The 16,826-nt window shown below is 38.2% G+C and overlaps 1 protein-coding gene across 3 annotated transcripts in view; it reads left to right on the top strand.

Moving 5' to 3' along the window:
• Man1a2 (mannosidase alpha class 1A member 2) overlaps nt 1-16,826 on the top strand; it is a 139,706-nt gene that overhangs the window by 79,541 nt on the left and 43,339 nt on the right. For all 3 annotated transcript variants that reach the window (XM_057793129.1, XM_057793128.1, XM_057793130.1), the window contains exons 9-10: nt 8,365-8,480; nt 12,366-12,585. In XM_057793129.1, the coding sequence (XP_057649112.1) occupies nt 8,365-8,480; nt 12,366-12,585 (336 nt within the window). The remainder of the gene's footprint in view (nt 1-8,364; nt 8,481-12,365; nt 12,586-16,826) is intronic.

The raw sequence follows: 16,826 nt of genomic DNA, 5'->3' as shown, positions 1-16,826 counted from the left end.
TAGATAGGGGACCAAGGACAGACTAAAGTAAGGATACCACTGAAGTTAAACTTGGAGAAACAGTGAATTTTATTGTGATTACCCAGAGAAAGATGGGTGAGGGGCAGAAATGACTCAAAGACAGCTGCATCACCAAAAGCCTACCGTAGCATGGTAAGAACTCATGGGAACATCAAGGGTATTTTACAACTTGCAAGTAACTCAAAAGCTTGCAGACTTTTTCATTGAGGCAGCACAGGTGGTCTGAGCCTCTTCCAAGCATCTCTGCTTCCTCCAGGCAGCTCTGCTTTAGAGTAGTATATTATTTGTATTTTGATAAATAAAGCTTGCCTGAAGATCAGAATGCGAAACAGTCACACTAACCAGGCATACAGGCCAGGCAGTGGTGACACAGAGCTTTAATCCCACCACCCACACTAGTTAGGCATAGAGGCCAGGCGGTGGTGGTGCCTGCCTTTAATCCCAACACTAGAGAAGAATATAAGCCAGGAGGAGACAACTCTCAGTATCATTCTGAGGATTCGTGGAGGCAGTATCATCAGTTTCGGTCTGAGGTATAAGTAAAAGCTAGTGGCTGGTCACTTTGCTTTTCTGGTCTTCAGGTTGAACCCCAGTGTCTGTCTCTGGGTTTTTATTATTTGTGCTACACTACTTGCCTGCTTCTTCTAGGAAGCTTTGCCGGTCTCTGTTTCTTCTAGGTGGCCCAGCCTGAACGTCTTCTAAGAAATTCAGCTTGTCTGAGAGTGTCTCTCAGCAGTTCTTCCTGCTTATACATGCTTGGAGAATGAGAGTGCTAATAAATCTGGTCAGTTTTAGGGACTTCCTGAAGTCTATAAGTTGTTTACTTCCTGAGCTTATTAAGGAGCTTTTCTGTAGGATGGAATGTTTCACCTCCTTTTAGAATATCCTTTGTTTTAACTCCTCCCAAAATAAGATGGCTTTGTTTTTGAGGAAATTGCCACATAACACTGACAAATTTCAGATTTAGAGTACCAGTCTTCTGTTATCCTTGATCTCCAGTTGTTATTGAAATATCCAATAACCACTTCAAGTGTACGTGAATATCATAACCCAGTTCTTTATAGTTCTTGATGTCACCAGGTATTTCTTTAGTTCTTTCGGTTTCAGTTAATGACTTTTCTATTCTTGTTTATACCATAAATCTTAGTTCTGTTTTGTATTTCATTGTCTTACACCCAACCTACAGTTCTTCAGCAAATTATTTTCTGTTTACTTTTGAAATGTACCTGGAATCTAGGTACTGTTTACCCTGAGCTGAGTTACTCCCTTTTATTTATATTTTCGTGACCGTACTTTTTATGGATTAGTTACAAACAGTGCCCTTTAAAATGACTCCTATGTTAAAGTCTTGGTTAGCAGCAAATGTGTTTGTGTGAAAAGAGTGTATCCCAAGGGCTCTGACGTATCTTATTGATAAAGCCCTTGTGTAGACAGTAGCATTACTGGGAGGTGGACAGAAGTAGGCACAGGACTTAATTGGAGGGAGGAGATCACAGCAGGCGTTCCTTGGAAAGATCTACCCTGTGTCTGGCCCCATTTTCTTCTCTGACTGCCATGAGGTCAGCAGTAGGGTTCAGCTACAGGCTTCCTGCCCTGGTCTCGCCACAGTACAGAAACTGTGGAGTCAATGACCATGAGCTGTAACCTCTGACACTGTAAAAATAAGTCTTCCTTTAAAGCTGTTTCTTTAAGTATTGGTAATAGTGATGATAAACTAACAGCAACTCCTAATTGTTCTTCCTGAGACTGCCTTCAATCTATTCTAATATAAGAGCCAGTAATTTTTTATTTTATAAATTGTGCTACATTGTATGATTCTATGGTGAGTTTATTTATTACTATCCAGAGTATAAGTTGAAGTCCTTATAGCCTTCTTTGACCTCTCTCCTATTTTTTGTGGTCTACCTTCATTGACAACTCCCTTTGGTTCTTGAGTCTAACAAGCAAGTTTTTATCACAGAGCCATTGTTCCTACCACTTGTGCTTAGACCAATCTTCCCAGAGATACTCATATGGCTTACCCTCTCACTTTCTACAGATGGTTTTATTTAAGTTACCTTAGAGATAAGAGTCTTTCCTGCTTACCTCATCTAAAATGTTACTCTTAGCCTGACTACCAGATCCATAGGTTGTACACTTCTTTGTTCCTGGGTAATTACTGAGAACACAGAATTTGAGCAGAATAGCTGGGTTTGACTCATGTCTGCTACATTCTAGCTTTGTAACCTGATTGATTACTTAACTACTTTGCATCTGAGTTTCCTCCTCTGTACAATGTGGACAGTAGCAGTGTAATATACTTTATGGTATTATTGTAAGGATGAATTGGCTTATTATGTATAAAGTACTTGAAATAGTATCTGATACATAGTAGTCCTTATTGTTTGCTCTTTTATCTTATTTTTTTAATCTCTTAACATAATACAAGATCCATAAGGAAGAGTGTTTTGTAAGTTTTATTCGCTGCTTATCCCTAGTGCCTAGGACAAGGCTTGGTACATTGAGGCCATTCAAGAAATGTATAGTGAGAGAGTGAAGAGAAATTTTAATTATCATCTCACTTTCAGACTTGCCTCTCTCATGTTTGCCTAATGAACAGCTCATAGTTCTGAATATCATTGATTGATCTGCAACTTACATAAACTCATGAGGTAAATGCTGTTTTTCTTTTCCTGTCTGTTGGTGGAGAAAATAAAGTGCAGAGAAAATCACGTCCTTTACACAAGGTGATAAAAGTAGTGAGCACAGAGCAAAGCGGGGTTAGGAAAGCAGACTGATAGCTGCAGAGGTCATGCTCTTACTGTTCTGTGTGTGCCACCTTCCAGGACAGTACACCATGTCTCATTTTTTGCTTGTGCTTGCTGATCGGCAGTGTCTGCTGTGACCTTCTCCCCTGTTCCCTATTTTTAAATGTTCGTATTATCTCCATAGTAGCAGTGTCTGTTAGTAGGTATGCCTGAGATTAACTTGTGTCACCCGGTTTAACTTTTCCCTAGATTTCCTGTTACCTGATTGCTTTTTTGTTAGCTCCATTTAGATATGTAAATAGCATCCCAAAATTCAGCAGACTAGTTGTAATCCCTTCCCTTTCAGCCATTTCCTTCAGTATTCCTAGGTTCAGTGAGGAACACCGTTTATCACTCCGCTGCAATTGGAAAGTTGGCATCACTCAGAATTTTCTTCTTTTAGAGAGCACACCTAATAGGTAGCACACCTAATAGGTAGCACACAGGAGTGTAATAGTCAAGAAAGATGGTTAAATTATTTTAAGAAATCAATGTGGGGGCTGGAGAGATGGCTCAGTGGTTAAGAGCATTGACTGCTCTTCCAGAGGTCCTGAGTTCAATTCCCAGCAACCATATGTGGCTCACAACCACCGGTAATAAGATCTGGTGCCCAACTTCTGTCTGCAAGGATACATGCAGGCAGACCATTGTATACATAATAAATAAATAAATCTTAAAAAAAAAAAAAGAAATCAATGTGTATCAAATGCTAAGAGGCAGGCACAATTGGAGGGTAAAAGTTATAAATAAGAAGGGAGATCCCTCATGGGAAGAGGCTGCAGAGGTCAGGGTTCCGACCAGAGGACTCTTGTAGAGAAGAGGTGCTCCATTCTCTTAGTAATTGAAAGGATAAGGAAGAGGGCAGAAAACTGAAGGACTTGTTTTCCTCCTGCCTTCAGTTTTCTCTGTTTTCTCCCTGGCTGTTGAGGGAGATAAGATAGAACAATGGGGACTTAGATTTCAGAACTCTGCTTTAGGTCCAGGAAGGAACACTAATCAAGTAGTCATGAAGAAAATGATAGGCAGAGGCAGGTGGATCTCTGTGAGTTTGAGGCCAGCCTGGTCTACAGAGCGAGTTCGAGGACAGCCATGGCTATACACTCTTTTTCAGTGACCTATACCACTATGGCACGAAAAGTAATCTCCTATGTGGCCTTTAGCCCCCAAAGACAAAATACTAGTTGTCTGCTGCTAAGTAGCAAATCACTGTAGAACTCTGTGGCCTTAACTTACCTGGAACCTGAATAATGTGAGAGAGAACTGAGGAGAGTGGAGAGAATCGCTGAGAATAATGGAAAATAATTATCCCAGAACTGGAAAATAACCAATCTTTAGTTTGAATAGTGCCTGGAATACCGGGGTATGGTACTCAAATGTAGCTAGTGTTAAAATGAAGACTCGAAAATTTGAAAAGTGAAGTTGAACGCGAGGAAATGGGAATACACTGAAGCTGCAAAATGGCGACAGGTTTCGTATAGTAAGAGTGCATGGAGAGTGGTGTGAGGGCGGTGCTTTCAGGACACGGAGGGGAAATTGCTTCTGTTTTTGGACTTAACACTCATACACTATAAAATTTACTGGGAATATAGTGAAAGCATTCCAGACAGCATGGTGTTTTATGTGGCATACTGTTTCTAGGAGTTTATTTAAGAATGTTCTTCAGAAAATCCTATGTAGACTAAGATGTAGGATTGAAGATATAATAGGTCTAACTATGGAGAGCAAGAAAAAAGAGATCTTCCAGTCACAGCTATGGAGGGTGCCTTGGTGCGGGAGAATTGTCTGTATTATGTCAATCATGTTTTAAATAAACGCTGATTGGCCAGGCAGGAAGTATAGGCAGGAAAACCACACAGGAAGTAGAAATGGTGCAATAAGAACAGGAGAATTCTGGGAAGGAGAAAGTTGATTCCTTCTAGTCCTGCGCAAACCACCGAGGAAGCAGGATGTGACCTGCCAGGTGAAAAAGGTACCGAGCCATGTGGCAAAAATAGATCAGAATAATGGGTTAATATAAGCTACAAGAGCTAATAAGTATCCTGAGCTAATGGGCCAATCAATCAGTTTTATAACTTATGGAGATCTCTGTGTGATTTTCTTTGGGGCTTCCCAGCTGTGGGGTACTGGGCGGGACAGAAACCCCAACAAGCAGGCCCTGTCCATGTTACAGTGCCTAGAGCTGATCAGGCTGGAAGGGCGATGACATATGCCATCGTTGAGAAGCTAGACAGTAATGAACACTAAAGATGATAAACACTAGGATGGTGATCAGAAAATCGAAAGAAAACCAAGAGCTGTGTAAGAAAGTAACAATTAAGTCTGAACACAGCAGATAAACCTCATGATACTGAAGTTTTTTGGTAGAGTGTGAGACGAGATGAGGGAGAGGGAAGACGTAACAGTTCTGTACGAATCAAGAAATTCTGACCTAGGGGCTGGAGAGATGGCTCAGACGTTAAGAGCACTGGCTGCTCTTCCATAGGTCCTGAGTTAAATTCCCAGCATCCACATGGCGACTCACAACCATCTATAATGAGATCTAGTGCTCTCTTCTGGCAAGCAGGCAAACACACAGGCAGAACACTGTGTACATAATAAATAAATCTTTTTTTTTAAAAAGAAATTCTGACATAACCGCAAAGTTGTAACTGTAAAATTGATAGCAGTATTGTGCCGCGTTTTGACCCATTTGTTTCAGAATAGCTCCTCGCCAGATGGAGCACTGCTGTGTCTGCGCTTTGTACTAAACAGTGCCCATTGTGCACATCCGCTGCAACTCTTCTCTCTACTCATTTCATTTCTGTGTTAAGTATTTATATTCTTAGACTGTTATGGCTTTTGTGATCATAAAATATTAATGTTAGGGTTTTTTTTTTTAGCAAAAAAAGTATAATTTACCCTATAGCCCATCATTGTTTGACCACTATAAAATTCTTAAATGTAGACATGTTCTATATTGTAACCTATTAGAAATGTAGTCACAGATGTATTCAGTGTAAAATTGAGTGAGCTATCATCTTATAAGCTGTCTTTTCCTCCAACCGTCTTCTGTGATACTCAGTTAACTTTAAGACTCTCAAGCAAAGGAACTTTCCTTTACATACTTAGGTAGAAAACAAGAGAACAGTTCTTAGCAGCATTAAGTTAATAGATCTTAGTTAAAGGTGATGGGCATTTTATATTCAAGAACTTAGAAAGTGTAGCTCTAGAGATCAGAGAAGTGGTTCTCGTTAGGGACTGATATGAAGTCTGTTAGGCTGCTGGAAAGTTCTGTATTTGACTGTGGTTTTAGTGGTGTATATTATGCTAAAAATTATCAACACATTTGCTTATGAGTTCAGGAAAAACAGTGAAATAAAATGGTGTTTAAGGTATATGTGAAGTAGAGGAGCATTCAATATATTGCTTACGGTGTAAATGATAGCTCTTCCACCCATTTGTTTTCTACAGTAGAAGTTGATTTTGAGTTATATGAAATTACATGTGCTCAGGTAGTATATTTATAGATATGAAGTTAAAACTCAGGGCCTTTGCCCAGAGATAATCATTGTTAGTAATTCTTTTTCAAAGACTTTGTACCCTAACATTCTTTAATATATAATTTTTAGCAATGTCAGACTATAAATATTATTCTGAACCTGCTCCTTTTTCACACTTAGCAGTGTAAAAATAGATACCCTTCAGTGTGAGATTACAGACATGTGGTTCTTTTTAATTATCGTGTACTGTACTGTACTATATTTAATACTCATTTTCTTTATCAACTTCCCTAGATAGTTCAGGCTATGTTTAACTTCCTACAAGTGCAAACAATTCTATAGTGGATGTTTTAACACCTGTATTTATGCTTTTTAGGTCATATTATAGAGTAATTCCAGAACTAGAGTCATATATTAAGTTTTGGTATCTACCTCCAGTCCTAACAGTTATGAATTATATTGTCAGCATCGGATAGTGTGCCTTTTAAAATGCTTGAGACAGCTGAGGATATAGTACAGTGGTAGAATGTTTACCCTGCATGTTGAAGGTCCTGGGTTCAATCCTTAGCAACACGGATGAATGGAAGATAGATAGATAGATAGATAGATAGATAGATAGATAGATAGATAGATAGATAGATAGATAGATGATTCTTTTTTCTTCCTCCCCCATCCCCCCGCTTCTCTTTGTCTTTCACTCACTCACTTGTTGGGCTGTCAAGATGGCTCAGCAGCTAAGGGCACTTGCTGTGAATCCTGAAGATTGAGTTTGATTCCTAGGACCCATTTGATGTAAGGAGAGAATCACCCCATACTCACATGCTGTGGTATATATGTCCATTTATATACATAAGTAATGTAATAAAATCTAAACATATTCTTGGGGACTTGCTAGATAGTCGTGGAAACTTGTTATCTTACTTGGCTCTTCTCTGGATGCTGGAGTTGAGTGTGTTTTCTTAGGTAGTGACTGAGTCTTGTTTCTTTTGTTAATTTTTGAGTTCTTCTTTTGTTTGCCTTACTATTTTTGCCAGAGGTCTTTACGTACGCATTGCCCTGTTTTCATGCTGTACATGCTGCGATTACGTTCTACTCCGTTTCTTCCTTTCAGGCTTATTTCTCTTGAGTTTAGTTTGTGTCCTAGGAAATTAAAACTTTTCCTTTATGACTCTTTCATTTTGTATTTAAGTGCATCTGCCTAGGAAATCCAGGAGTGTTCTTTATATTCTCTTCTGCTTTACTTACAGTTTTATATCACTAATAGTTCACAGGTATATTCTATGATCTGAAAAGATAAATTCTAGCATGCCATTTTCTGAAGCCACATTGCAAGTTTTCCTCATAAGCTTCTGACTAACATCCTCCCCTTCCTGTGGTATACTGTCTGATTGGCTGAAAGTTTATACACGGTGGTGGGTTTTTCTTTATGTACAGGGACAATGGAATTTTTGTGATTAAAATCCCGCAATATACAGCAAAACTGTACATTTACAAAAAAAGTTAGGTATGACAGTGTTTGCCTTGGTACTCTAGTTTAAAAGTGTGAGTGATAGGTAAGAATATACCTATGAAGAAGCAATGTGTACAAATCTGTGATAAATATCAATGACAGAACTCAAAAGCTAATTATAATTAGAAAATATATTGCAAAGTGACTCTTACTTTCCACACAGGACTTTCCACTAGATGTTGTTTAGATGTTTAGGAGTGAGTGTCTTTTCTTTAGTAGCAAATATAAGTGTCATTTAATGATGGCTGTGTATTTAAAGTCATTGTATAAAAGATAATTATTTTACTTCTGCAGAAGTCTGGGGCAGGGCAACAGTGTATAAACTGTATAATTTAAAATATCACATACAGAGGAGAAAAAGATTTCCTAGAAAATTAGACACATATATAGGGAAGCTAATGTGCTTCTACTTGACTAAGTAGGATGTGTTGGAAGTAGGCGTGGCACTATGATTAATTAACCTCTTAAATAGTTAAATTAATCTGTTAAATATTATTGAAAAATATTATTTTAATTGTCTTTATCTTCTCTTTCTCCCACCCTTGTCCTCTTTTCTCTTTTGCTACAGATCATACATCGGTTGGTGGTCTGGGAGATAGTTTTTATGAATACTTACTGAAAGCATGGCTGATGTCAGATAAGACAGACCATGAGGCAAGAAGGATGTATGATGATGCTGTTGAGGTGATTATTATTGCTTGAATATTTTCAGATAGTGACTATATGTGTTGAATATTACATAGTGATGAACAAATTAACCATTTTATTATAGGCATTTAGAAAATATATGTAATATACATGAACATGTTCATTCACCAAAGTTTGTTAGTATTTTAATAGAAAATATTTACTTTAATTCTTCTTATTTGTGACATTTTAATGAAAATTGAAGAGTTTAGTGAGTGTATATATAAAACATTGTTTAATATCCTTACCTGTGAACGTTTCTTCTTTAAAGTGATGGCTTAAGAGATATACAGATATATCTCTCTATACGGTGAGAGTCTTTGAGTAAAGACTTGTGATGGTGCCCACTTGTGTGGTGTTTCCCTGTGCCAGGCATTGTTTTGACCCGCTTACATAGATGACTCCATTCGGTTATTGTCGTTACTTAAGACACAGTGCTGAAGCGCCTTGGTGAGAATCCCAGAGCTGAGAGAGTCTGGAACTGAGCCTGTCCTCTTCATCACTCTTTATATTGTTTGGTAAATCTATGACAGCTTAAAAGCCTGGAGTTATTTCTACAAATTTTACAAAAAAATTATAAAATAGAGAAATTTTAATCATTTTAATAAGTTACTGACTTTCTGATCTATTGGAAATCTGTATATTTTTGATGATTTTCATATAACACAGTCCTTCTGATATAGTGATCTATTTTCAGCACTGTAGTTTTGTAAGTTTAAAGATCAAACCAAAGATCTTTACTACCCATTTTACATCCTTTACTTTGTTGGCAGCTGATTTCCTGCCATTGTTTTGAGTGTGCTCTAGTATGGGAGTGAATCGTGATACACAGTGCTTTGTTCACCAGCCCCTCACATTTGATGAGGGCTATGTTAACTAATAAACTGAGTTAAAGTTTAATCAAGAATCTAAATTTAAACGTGCGATTTCTAAAATTTTCTATGGAGCCTTAAATTTTGAAAAAGCTGCAAAATTTTATTTTCTCTGAAAATTTAAGCCTAGAAAAGTTGTGATCTAAGAATTTTCTAAACTATTTTAGAATCATAGTGATGTTTGAAAATAGCTCTTAATCAGTTTCCCCAGCTTCTTAAAGATTAGAGAGTAATTTGTTTATCAGTGTCTGTACCCAGTACAAATACCCCAAATATAATAGGTACTGTAGACACTTGAATGAATGTTTTTGCAAAATTATGACATTTATCATATATTAAATCATTTTTATTTTTTCTTATATTCTTAACCTAAAATGGTTTTTTTACCTTTATTTTCAAAAGAAAAAAATATTTTTATTATTTTGAATTATCACTTTTAAAATAGTTTATGTTTTATATTCATTACTTATATTGTAATAGGTATGATTGTTTTGGAAGTTAATCTTAAAATATAAAAATATTTTCCATTACCATATACTATATGTACATAACTTTATGTATTTATTTTCTCCATCCTATTTTTATTAGTTTTAACATTTAGAATGAGTTCTTACTATTTTTAAATAATAATTGATCAAATTTCATTTCAAAATATGATCTCATCTATACAATTTTTGTGCTTCGTTATCTTCAGCAATACTCCTGTTAAGAGAGTGTTTTGAACTGTAAAATAACATTGAGTTCATAGAAGAAATAGGATTGGCTGAGTGTTTTAAGATTGCAATCTGAGTTCTATGTCACTTCTCAGATATTATGTTTAAAATGCTTCCATTCCCATCCTGCTCTTCTCTCTTCTACAGAGTCCTGTAATCCTGGTTTCTTCATCTTAGTGTTATAGGTTTTAGATCAAATTTGCATTCAGTCTCTTCATTTTTTAAGATAGTGTATTAGATATACATTTTAAAGGCCCTTTGGCATCCAGGCAACTATTGTAATACTAGTGGAAATGTGTAAACGTAATATAATTATCCCTAACTGCCATTTAACGGTTAGCATTTTATGTAAGACATTGTTATATTCTTTAGAGAGAAGAGTGCAGTAAAGTCGATCTCAGGCACCCTGAAGGTAGTTAAGGATGCAAAGCCCTGTCTTCACCTGCCCTTCCTTTAGTCCTAGTAAGTTCATAAGCATGTTTGGCTGTCTTATAGCATAGTAAGATTTGTGTTGTAAAGACCAGAAATGACAAAAACAATATAAACATTATGCAAAAAGTTAAAACTCTCCAAATATGGTGGTATACACTCTTAACCCCAGTTCCCAGGAGGAGGCAGAGGCAGAGGCAGGCAGATGTCTATGAGTTTGAGGCTAGCCTGTGCTTCATAAGACACTGTCTCAAAAGCAAGCAAAAAAAAAAAAATTACAGCCAACTCTTTAGGCAATTATTGTGTGTGTTGAAGCTGTGTTAATACCACTTGACTCGTAAAGATGAGAGTCTTAGCCTCTCCATTCAAAAGACTGATCTTTTAAATATATACATTTGGGAATATCATGGTTAAAAAAATAACAACAAAAAAAACCTTGCAATCTGGTGGTCATCCATATCATTTGATTATCAGCTTCTTATCATTGTCTTTATCAACCAGATCTAATTATCTAAGAGCACCATCATTTATAAAATTATTTATTGAGTATGTGGAACATTATAACAGGCTTTCTGGAACATACAGTGATGAAGGCATAATCCCTACATTTCTGTAAAACACACAGTGTCATTACAGAGAATATAAGGTGTATTTTTTCCAGAGCTAGATGTTATTGAACATGTCAGAAAACAGCCTAAAACCAAAATGTAAATTAATCCTTGAAGAAGTACATATCTTGTTTCAGAAAGAAAAACTTAACCCTCTTAGCAGTCTAAGGACATGGTCTAGGGGAGCAAAGCTCATAAAATTCTCATTATTAAAATGAAATATGATTGTTATGCTCTACTTTTCTTATATTTAAGTTTAGTGTAAAATATTTCCTTTGCTATCCCCATTATCTCTTTAGTAAAACTGACATTCTAGGAGAGTGTCCTGATTTTGAGATTATCTCCCTTTATCCATTACAAAACGTCTAAATCAAATGACCTGACTTTGAGAAACCAGTATTCTAAGGAGTTAAGGGATGTATATATTAAGTTTCAACTAGTTTTGAAAGCTTTCCCATGTGCAAGGTATATTATGCTTTTTAAAATTACTTTGCTAAGTGGCATTGCTACATGAAAAATTAACAAAATTTTAACTATGTACTAAAACCTTATTTTATCTTATTCAATCTTCTGTTCAGTTTTTGTTGTTTGGAATAGAAAATAAATTGATAGACCCTTTTGGATTATAACTTCTTAGGATGATCTCTGTGGATTAATTATTATGAATCTCATTTACCTCAAGAAGACAAGCTATATAAGTAATATCACACAGAAAAGCACTCAAAGGCCATACATACCTCTCCTCTCCTATTTTGATTACAGTAGTGATTAGGATGTTGTTCCAGATTTTATACACTTTGATAACTCATTAAAATTTTACTTACAAACTGGGTCTGCAGTTTGTGAAAGTTACTCCTTTATAAAGTATCATAATGCTAAGATTTCCTGTTGGCCAAAAGTCCGGACACTGTTCAGACACTTGAAGTTTGTGTTCTAGTTTTATTTCTGTTGCTGTGACATTATCCTACCAAAAATAACACAGGGAGGAGGAGATTTATTTGACTTATAATCCCATGTTACAGCCCGTTGTTGTGTATGGGCAGGAACCTAAAGTATACTGCTAAGAGCAGAGCGGGCCCTTCCTAACGCCTGTGTGCTTTTGCTCAGCCAGCTCTCTTCTCTCTTCCATAGTCCAGGGCCAGCCCGTGAAAAGGTCCCCCATAGGCATAGACGAGACATGGTGACTCTAGGTTATGTCAAGTTGACAGTTAGAGCTAAGCAGAACAGACTGTGTGTAAATTGTTTATCTTTTTCTCGAAGGCTATAGAAAAACATCTTATCAAGAAATCCCGAGGAGGGCTTGTCTTCATTGGAGAATGGAAGAATGGACACTTGGAAAGGAAGATGGGGCACTTGGCCTGCTTTGCTGGGGGAATGTTTGCACTTGGAGCAGATGGTTCCAGGAAGGACAAAGCTGGCCACTATCTAGAACTAGGGGCAGAAATTGCACGAACATGTCATGAGTCATATGACAGAACTGGTAAGAATATTAATAAGGCTATTTTAATAACTTAGTCTAAAATAACCTCAGTTAAACATGTTTCCAGAAATTAGAAGGAAAATGTAGTATACTTGTACTGTTCACTTCAAAATACTGCACACTAAAATAGCAGATAATTTTTCTCAACTTTTATTTTAATTCCAGGAATAGGTTTCATTTTAAAAATTTCTGAATTCTTGGGAGATTTTTGTTTGTTTTATTCTTTTTTTTTTTTTTTGAAAAAAATTTTTCGCCTCCTCCCCGCCTCCCATTTCCCTCCCCCTCCTCCCGCCCCTCTCCCCCTCCCCCCACTCCTCTTCTCCTCCCTCTCCAGTCCCAGGAGCAGTCAGGGTTCCCTGCCCTGTGGAAAGTCCAAGGTCCTCCCCCCTCCATCCAGATCTAGGAAGGTGAACATCCAAACTGTCTAGGCTCCCACAAAGCCAGAACCTGAAGTAGGATCAAAACCCCGTGCCATTGTCCTTGGCCTCTCGTCAGCTCTCATTGTCCGCCATGTTCAGAGAGTCCGGTTTTATCCCATGCTTTTTCAGTCACAGTCCAGCTGGCCTTGGTGAGCTCCCAATAGATCGGCCCCACTGTCTCAGTGGGTGGGTGCACCCCTCGTGGTCCTGACTTCGTTGTACATGTTCTCCCTCCTTCTGCTCCTCATTAGGACCTTGGGAGCTCAGTCCAGTGCTCCAGTGTGGGTCTCTGTATCTATCTCCGTCCATCGCTAGATGAAGGTTCTATCGTGATATGCAAGATATTCATCAGTATGGCTATAGGATAGGTTCTTTAATATTTAGGAACTAAGCCGGGCGGTGGTGGCGCACGCCTTTAATCCCAGCACTTGGGAGGCAGAGGCAGGCGGATCTCTGTGAGTTTGAGACCAGCCTGGTCTACAGAGCTAGTTCCAGGACAGGCTCCAAAACCACAGAGAAACCCTGTCTTGAAAAACCAAAAAAAAAAAAAAAAAAAAAAAAAAATATTTAGGAACTAATTGTTGTAAGCACAAAAGGTATTTTTCTAATAAAATCCAAAACTGTTAGTTTTTATCACTGTGCCTATACTCTTAAGAAAATAAAAGGTAGCTGGACGGTGGTAATGCACACCTTTAATCCCAGCACTCAGGAGGCAGAGGCAGGCAGATCTCTGTGAGTTCAAGACCAACCTGGCCTACAAGAGCTAGTTCCTGGACAGGCTCCAGAACCACAGAGAAACCCTGTCTCAGGGAAAAAAATAAATAGAAAATAAAAGGAACCAAAATAGATTCCTCATCACCTCCAAAGTCCAGTTGTTGTTTGACTGTCAGACAGTTTTATCTTGGTTCACTAGTAATATTTATGTTTGCTTAAGAAAATCCTCCGCCATTGCTTCGGGAAAATATATAATATCTTTTCATCTTCTGTGTTTTATTTATTTATTTTTTGTTTTGTTTTTTGTTTGTTTGTTTTTTCGAGACAGGGTTTTTCTGTGGCTTTGGAGCCTGTCCTGGAACTAGCTCTGTAGACCAGGCTGGTCTCGAACTCACAGAGATCTGCCTGCCTCTGCCTCCCAAGTGCTATCTTCTGTGTTTTAGAGGTCAAGATGGTTTTTATTGTTGACAAAAATTGGTTCAAAACACAGATGCTGTATACATTCAACAGATGGCTGTTCACTATGTAGAAGGGCTTCTTATGGGTACAATAGTGAAGGGGGCTAAAGAGCACTGGTGAGACTTGCAGTTTAGTTTGGCTTTCCAAACATGTTTTTCATTTTTTTTTGTTTGTTTTTGTTTTTTGTTTTTTGTTTTTCTGAGACAGGGTTTTTCTGTAGCTTTGGAGCCAGTCCTGGAACTAGCTCTTGTAGACCAGGCTGGTCTCGAACTCACAGAAATCCGCTTGCCTCCGCCTCCAGAGTGGTTACAAACATGTTTTCCTATGTGAAATAATTAGTGACCTGGAATCCTACAAACTTGTAATGCCTCTTTGTGATTTTAGAAGTTGAATCATTGCTTTTCTATAGTAAATGAATTTCTGTTTCAGAGTTAATGTGTCATTAAGTACACAGATATTGTAGACTTGAATTTTGTCCTTGTTCATAAATCTGTTGAGTTATTTTTATATAGTAAGGGGTGGAATTTAAGGTGAATTTGACCCTTTAATTCTCTTATTATCCAAATAAGTGGTTTTACTTTTTTTTTTTTTAAAAAAAATGTAGCTCAAAAGAATATTAACATGTTTTTCCAATGTAGTTTAATGTTGGTATTAAGACAGTTAGTGACCTGATTTACAAATTAAATCATCACAGTGATAATATAAAGTGTGAGTTATACACTTAAAATGTAGTTAACAGCTGAGTAAAGTTCTATTGTGCATCTGTGCCACATTTTTATTTCCCTTTCAGCTGTTGGTGGACATCTCAGCTAGTTCCATTTCCTTATGGTTGTGAGAGAACAGCAGTGAACATGGATGTACAGATATCCTGTAGTACGATGTAGAATCCTTTTGGTATACCAGGAGGGGTAGAGCTGGCTCATACAGTAGTTCTGCTTTTAGTTTTTTGAGGAACCACCTGTTGGTTAGTGGTTAGTTTTAATTATCAGTTTGTCACAATCTAGAATCACCTGGAGAGAAAGTCTCAATGAAGACTTGTCTAGATTAGGTTGGCCTGTAGGCGTGTCTTTGGAAGATTGTCTTGACCTATTCTAAAAGTTGGAAGCACCGTTTCCTGGGTTTGAACCCTGGATTATATAAAAGAAGAAAACAAGCTGGATGCAAGCATACATGTACCACGAATTCTGATTGGTCTTAATGTTAAAAGGCCAGGTCAGAAATTAGGGGATGAAAGCTGAGAGATTAGAGAAGCAGAGCAGCCAGCCACTACTAGAGTTCTTAGCTTTACCGATGCTTAGACCAAAAGGGCGATCCTGTCCTCAGACTGCACCCTCAGACTGCTGTCTCAGACTGCACTGAGCTGTTTCTTCCCACCTTACATTCCTCTCTCTGCCCAGCCACTTCACTCCTGTCTCCACCTCCCTAGTGCTGGGATCGCCTTTGTGTGAGCTCTGTTTCTTCTTTAGACTGGATCGATTTCGTGTAGCCCAGGTGGCCTTGAACTAACAGAGATCCATCTGTGCCAGTGCTGCCTGACCTCTAGTGGCTTAACTCTGCACTCTGATCTTCAGGCAAGCTTCATTTGTTAAAACACAAACAAAATATCACCACACATACATACTTTGTTGTACTCTGGTTCTGACTGGATGTCATGTGACTGACTGCTCTTGGTTCCTGTGCCTTGACTTCCCCACTGTGGTGTACTGTGACATGGAATTCTGAGCGCAAAATAACCTTTTCTATATTGTATTTGTTAGGGTGTTTGATCATAGCAACAGGGAGTGAAACAAAGGCAGCTCCATACTGATTTCCATAGTGACTTTGCTAGTTTAGACTCCCACCAGCAGTATTAAGGGCTTAAGGGTTCCTCTTCCCTATAACCCCATAAGGCTTCTTTCCTCCCTCCCTCCCTCCCTCCCTCCCTCCCTCCCTCCCTCCCTCCCTCCCTCCCTCCCTCCCTCCCTCCCTTCCTCCCTACTTCCCTCCCTCCCTCTCTCCCTCCCCTTCTTGTTTATTTTTGAGATTGACATTTAATTACATTTCATCCTTCCCTTTCCTCCCTCCAGACCCTCCATATGTGTCCCTCCCAACTCGCCTTCAAATTCATGGCCTCTTTTTTTTTTTTTATCAATTGTTAATTCATACACATATGTATATTATACATATATATTCCTAAATATAACTTGTTCAGTCACTATAATGTTACTTGTTTATGTGTTTTTAGGGCTGACTGGCTCTGGACATCCAGATGGTGTACCATCCCTAGGGAGGGCCACCTCTCCTGCTCCCTGCTTTACTCACTTGCCTATAGTTTTTTGTGTAGGGTTGAGACCTTACGGGCTTTTCCCCATCCAGTTTGGCATGTCTATTGGTGTCAGACTTGTTCAGCTCTCGCTTAGGCAGTCTTGTGGATGTGACTTTGCAGGTATAGCTTCTGATGCTACTAGGAGACACAATCTTACAGCTCCCCAATCCTCTAGCTCTTACAGACTTCTGCCTCCTCTTTTTCAGTGAGTCCTAGATATGAGAGTACTTTGTAGATGTAGCTGTTGGGACTGGGCTCCATGACTCTGCATTTTGATTGACTGTGGTTTTCTGTAGTGGTTTCTGTGCAAAGAGAGGTTTCCTTGATGAGGGGTCAAGACTACA

This window comes from Chionomys nivalis, chromosome 18, assembly GCF_950005125.1.
Source record: "Chionomys nivalis chromosome 18, mChiNiv1.1, whole genome shotgun sequence".
NCBI classification, from domain to species: Eukaryota; Metazoa; Chordata; class Mammalia; order Rodentia; family Cricetidae; genus Chionomys; species Chionomys nivalis.
Note: the sequence above shows the minus strand (reverse complement) of the source record. Positions and strands in the feature narration are given on the sequence as shown.